Source organism: Phaethon aethereus (genome assembly GCF_964289735.1).
Source record: "Phaethon aethereus genome assembly, contig: HAP1_SCAFFOLD_727, whole genome shotgun sequence".
Taxonomy (NCBI): Eukaryota; Metazoa; Chordata; class Aves; order Phaethontiformes; family Phaethontidae; genus Phaethon; species Phaethon aethereus.
The window spans coordinates 1-6,247 of record NW_028114313.1 but is presented as its reverse complement, the minus strand read 5'-3'; the positions used below and the strand labels follow the sequence as shown (position 1 = coordinate 6,247).

At 76.2% G+C, this 6,247-nt stretch overlaps 1 protein-coding gene across 1 annotated transcript; it reads left to right on the top strand.

Moving 5' to 3' along the window:
- Positions 1–529: 529 nt before the first annotated feature.
- Positions 530–6,243, top strand: LOC309416101 (alanine aminotransferase 1-like; the record flags this gene model as incomplete). Its single annotated transcript, XM_082015677.1, has 6 exons — positions 530–739; positions 2,241–2,330; positions 2,437–2,545; positions 2,661–2,791; positions 5,721–6,170; positions 6,226–6,243. Coding segments are annotated over 6 exons (1,008 nt in total), but the record flags the coding sequence as incomplete, so codon positions are not given.
- Positions 6,244–6,247: the final 4 nt, after the last annotated feature.

Genomic DNA, 6,247 nt, shown 5'->3' with positions numbered 1-6,247 from the left:
TGCCCGGTGCCAGTGCCCGGTGCCCGGTGCCAGTCCCCGGTGCCGGTGTCAGTCCCCGGTGCCGGTGTCAGTCCCCGGTGCCGGTGCCCGGTGCCCGGTGCCAGTGCCCGGTGCCCACTGCCCGGTGTCAGTCCCCGGTGCCCGGTGCCAGTGCCCGGTGTCCAGTGCCCGGTGTCAGTCCCCGGTGCCCGGAGCCAGTCCCCGGTGCCGGTGTCAGTCCCCGGTGCCCGGTGCCAGTGCCCGGTGCCGGTACCTGGCGTCAGCACCCGGTCCCGGTGCCCGGTGCCGGTACCCAGTGCCCGATGTCGGTGCCCGGTGCCAGTACCCGGTGCCCGGTGTCAGCGCCCGGTGCCGATGCCCGGTCCCGGTACCTGGTACCCGGTGCGGGTGCCCCGTGCCGCCCCCGGTGCCCGGGGCGGTGCCGGTGCCCGTTGCCCGGGGCGGTGCCGTGGCGGGGGGGGGGGTGCGGGGTGCGGGGGGGGGGTGTCTGTCCGGTGCCGGTGGCGGAGCCGGTGCCCGGGGGGGGGCGATGCGGGCTCTGAGGTCGCTGCGGCCCCGCAGGCTCCCGGCCGGGCGGGCCATGGCGGCGGCGGCGGGAGCGGCGGGATCGGGCCCCGGGGGGGGGCGCGGGCCGGTGCTGACCCCCGACACCATGAACCCGGCCGTGCGGCGCGTGCAGTACGCGGTGCGCGGGCCCGTCGTCACCCGCGCGCTCCAGCTGGAGCGGGACCTGCGGCAGGTACCGCCCCGGGACCCCCCCGGGACCCCCCCGGGACCCCCCCGGGACCCCCCCCCGGGACCCCCAGCCGGGACCCCCGGGAATCCCTACACCCCCCGGGACCCCCAACCGGGACCCCCAATCGGGACCCCCGGGAATCCCGGGACTCCCCCCCGGGACCCCCAACCGGCACCCCCAACCGGGACCCCCAACCGGGACCCCCAACCGGGACCCCCAGCCGGGACCCCCGGGAATCCCGGGACCCCCCAGCCGGGACCCCCCGGGACCCTCCAGCACCCGCCGGGACCCCTAAACGGGCACCGCCTCCCCGGGACCCCTAACCGGATCCCCCCCAACCGGCACCCCCCCGGGACCCCCAACCAGGACCCCCAACCGGCACCCCACGGGAATCCCGGGACCCCCCCGGAACGCCCTCGGGACCCCCCCGGGACCCTCAACCGGCCACCTCCCCCCCGGCACCCGCAACAGGGACCCCCGGCACCTCCCGAGCCCCCCAACCGGGCCCCCCCCCGGAACCCCACCCCGCACCCCGCAGGACCCCTAACCGGGACCCCCCCGGGACCCCCCGGGCACCCCCATGCCCGGGGACCCCCCCCGAGCGCGCCCGGACCCCGCTCGGGGCGTGGGGCGCAGGATCGGGCCCTGCCCGTGTCCCTGTGCCCACCTGGCACCTTCCCACGGCCGCCGCGGGACCGGGGGGGCCCGTGGGTGCTGCGGGGGGGGAGGGGGGTGCCCCACGGCTGGGGGCGGGGCGCGCTGCCCGGCCCCGGCACCCATGGGTGCTGGCTGCGGGGGGGCGGGGGGATCCCCTAGGGACGCTGACGGGGGTCCCCCAGCACCCCGGGGTGGCCGGTGGGTCCCCAGTGGGGTGATGGGGGGTGACGGGGGCGTTGGGGGGTGTCGGGGGTGACAGTGGGTGACGGGGGGTGTTGGGGGATGACGGGGGGTGTCGGGGGGTGATAGTGGGTGTCGGGGGGTGTCGGGGGGTGACGGGGCTGATGGGTGACGGGGGGGTGTCGGGGGGTGTTGGGGGTGATGGGTGATGGGGGATGTCGGGGGGTGACGGGGGTGTCGGGGGGTGACGGAGGTTGATGGGTGTCGGGGGGTGACGGGGGTGTCGGGGGGTGACGGGGGTGGCGGGGGGTGACAGGGGGTGACGGGGTGACAGGGGTGGTGGCAGTGGGCGGTGCCAGGCGGGGGCAGAGTCCGGCCTCCCCCCGAGGTGGCCAAAGTCCGGGCGGGCGGGAGGTGGCCAAGGCCACCGCGGGGCTGGGGCCGTGGCGCAGCTCCCCCGCTGCCGCTGGCCCCGCCGGCCCCGCGGCCCCACGTCCCAGTCGTCCCCGGTGTCCCCACGTCCCAGCCACCCCTCCAGGACTGGGGCCACCGGGGGTGACGCCCCAGGACCTGGCGGTGCCGCCCCTGCCGCGGCGGTGCCACCCCCGGGCGGGGGGCGAGCGGCTCCTCTCCCCTGTCCCCTTGACCTTGACCCCGTGCCCCCCAGGGTGTCCCCAAGCCCTTCACCGAGGTGATCAAGGCCAACATCGGTGACGCCCACGCCATGGGGCAGAAACCCATCACCTTCCTCCGGCAGGTACCCCCGGCGGGGCGGGTGACGGCGGCCGGGGGGGGGACACACACACGGGGGAGGGTCCGGGGCTGAGCGGGTGACACCCCTCGCGTCCCCCTCGCCCCCCCAGGTGACCGCCCTGTGCCTGTACCCGGAGCTGCTGACCGAGCCCTCCATCCCCGAGGACGCCAAGGATCGGGCCCGCCGGCTGTTGGCGGCCTGCGGCGGGCAGAGCGCCGGTGGGTGCCCGCGCCCGGGTGGGGACGACGGGACGGGGACCCCCCCCCCCCCGTTCCCCCTCCATCCCCTCGGCGTCACCCCCCGGCGTCACCCCCCGGCGTCACCCCCCGCCAGGTGCCTACAGCGCCAGCCCCGGCATCGAGCTGGTGCGGGAGGACGTGGCACGTTTCCTCCGGCGCCGCGACGGCGTCCCCGCCGACCCCCAGAACATCTTCCTCGCCACCGGCGCCAGCGACGCCATCGTGGTACGGGGGACGCCCGCCCGCCGCGGTGTGTCCCCCCCGCCCCGGGCTGGGTGCCACCGGCCGCCCGTTCCCACGGCGGGCCCACAAAGGCGCCTTTGTGCCGGGGTTGGCACCGGCAGCGGGACGGGCAGCGCCGGGGGGGGGTTGGCACCGGGGACGACGTGTCCCCACTGGCCCCATGGCCGCCCGCTCGCTGCCCCCACGCCCCCGCGGGGCCCGCGCCAGCGCCAGCCCCGGCGCCGTCCCCACGCCCGTGACCTCCAGCCCCACACCAACCCTGTCCCCACACCGTCCCACGCCCGTGACCTCCAGCCCCACACCAACCCTGTCCCCACACCGTCCCACGCCCGTGACCTCCAGCCCCACACCAACCCTGTCCCCACGCTGTCCCATACCCACGCCAAACGTGTCCCCACACTGTCCCCAACCCATGACCTCTCCAGCCCCACGCCGTCCCATCCCCACACCGTCCCCACGCCGTCCCCACGCCCACTCCAGCCCCACACCACCCCACACCGCCCCACACCCATGCCGTCCCGTCCCCACGCCATCCCATGTCCACACCAACCCTGTCCCCACGCCACCCCCGCACCCACAACCTCTCCAGCCCCACACCGCCCCACACCCATGATGTCCCGTCCCCACGCCATCCCCATGCCCGCTCCAGCCCCACACCGCCCCACACCCACGCTGTCCCGTCCCCACGCCATCCCCACGCCTGCTCCAGCCCCACACTGCCCCACACCCACGCCGTCCCGTCCCCACGCCATCCCCACGCCCGCTCCAGCCCCACACCGCCCCACACCGCCCCACACCCACGCTGTCCCGTCCCCACACCATCCCCACGCCCACTCCAGCCCCACACCGCCCCACACCCACGCCATCCCGTCCCCACGCCATCCCCACGCCCGCTCCAGCCCCACACCACCCCACACCCACGCCGTCCCGTCCCCACGCCATCCCCACGCCCGCTCCAGCCCCACACCACCCCACACCCACGCCGTCCCGTCCCCACGCCATCCCCACGCCCGCTCCAGCCCCACACCGCCCCACACCCACACCGTCCCCATGCCCGCTCCAGCCCCACACCGCCCCACACCCACGCCGTCCTGTCCCCACGCCGTCCCCACGCCCGCTCCAGCCCCACACCACCCCACACCCACGCCGTCCCGTCCCCACGCCATCCCCACGCCCGCTCCAGCCCCACACCACCCCACACCGCCCCACACCCACGCTGTCCCGTCCCCACGCCATCCCCACGCCCGCTCCAGCCCCACACCGCCCCACACCCACGCCGTCCCGTCCCCACGCCATCCCATGTCCACACCAACCCTGTCCCCACGCCACCCCTGCACCCACAACCTCTCCAGCCCCACACCGCCCCACACCCATGATGTCCCGTCCCCACGCCATCCCCATGCCCGCTCCAGCCCCACACCACCCCACACCCACGCTGTCCCGTCCCCACACCGTCCCCACACCTGCTCCAGCCCCACACCGCCCCACACCGCCCCACACCCACGCTGTCCCGTCCCCACGCCATCCCCACGCCCGCTCCAGCCCCACACCGCCCCACACCCACGCCATCCCATCCCCACGCCATCCTCATGCCCGCTCCAGCCCCACACCACCCCACACCCACGCCGTCCCGTCCCCACGCCATCCCCACGCCCGCTCCAGCCCCACACCACCCCACACCCACGCCATCCCGTCCCCACGCCATCCCATGTCCACACCAACCCTGTCCCCACGCCACCCCTGCACCCACAACCTCTCCAGCCCCACACCGCCCCACACCCACGCCGTCCCGTCCCCACGCCATCCCCACGCCCGCTCCAGCCCCACACCGCCCCACACCCACGCCGTCCCCACGCCCGCTCCAGCCCCACACCACCCCACACCCACGCCGTCCCGTCCCCACGCCATCCCCACGCCCGCTCCAGCCCCACACCACCCCACACCGCCCCACACCCACGCTGTCCCGTCCCCACGCCATCCCCACGCCCGCTCCAGCCCCACACCGCCCCACACCCACGCCGTCCCGTCCCCACGCCATCCCATGTCCACACCAACCCTGTCCCCACGCCACCCCTGCACCCACAACCTCTCCAGCCCCACACCGCCCCACACCCATGCCGTCCCGTCCCCACGCCATCCCCACGCCCGCTCCAGCCCCACACCGCCCCACACCCATGCCGTCCCCACGCCCGCTCCAGCCCCACACCGCCCCACACCCACGCCGTCCCGTCCCCACGCCATCCCCACGCCCGCTCCAGCCCCACACCACCCCACACCGCCCCACACCCACGCTGTCCCGTCCCCACGCCATCCCCACGCCCGCTCCAGCCCCACACCGCCCCACACCCACGCCGTCCCGTCCCCACGCCATCCCATGTCCACACCAACCCTGTCCCCACGCCACCCCTGCACCCACAACCTCTCCAGCCCCACACCGCCCCACACCCATGATGTCCCGTCCCCACGCCATCCCCACGCCCGCTCCAGCCCCACACCACCCCACACCCACGCTGTCCCGTCCCCACACCGTCCCCACACCTGCTCCAGCCCCACACCGCCCCACACCGCCCCACACCCACGCTGTCCCGTCCCCACACCATCCCCACGCCCGCTCCAGCCCCACACCGCCCCACACCCATGCCATCCCGTCCCCACGCCATCCTCATGCCCGCTCCAGCCCCACACCACCCCACACCCACGCCGTCCCGTCCCCACGCCATCCCCACGCCCGCTCCAGCCCCACACCACCCCACACCCACGCCATCCCGTCCCCACGCCATCCCATGTCCACACCAACCCTGTCCCCACGCCACCCCTGCACCCACAACCTCTCCAGCCCCACACCGCCCCACACCCACGCCGTCCCCACGCCCGCTCCAGCCCCACGCCGCCCCTCTTTCCGCCCCCCCAGAGCATCCTGAAGCTGCTGGTGTCGGGCTCGGGGGGCTCGCGCACGGGGGTGCTGATCCCCATCCCGCAGTACCCCCTGTACTCGGCCGCGCTGGCCGAGCTCAGCGCCGCGCAGCTGGACTACTACCTGGACGAGGAGCGCTGCTGGGCGCTGGACGTGGCCGAGCTGCGGCGCGCGCTGGCCGAGGGGCGCCGGCACTGCTGCCCCCGCGTCCTCTGCATCATCAACCCCGGCAACCCCACCGGTACCCGGGGTGGTGGGACCCCTGGGCCGGGCTGGGACCCCCGGGCTGGGACTGGGACCCTGGGGTTGGGACCCCAAGGCTGGGACTGGGATCCCAAGGCTGGGACTGGGACCCTGGGGTTGGGACCCCCAGGCTGGGACTGGGACCCCAAGGCTGGGACTGGGACCCTGGGGTTGGGACCCCCAGGCTGGGACTGGGACCCCAGGGTGGGACTGGGACCCCAGGATGGGACTGGGACCCAAGACTGGACTGGGACTCCAGGCTGGGACTGGGACCCTGGGGC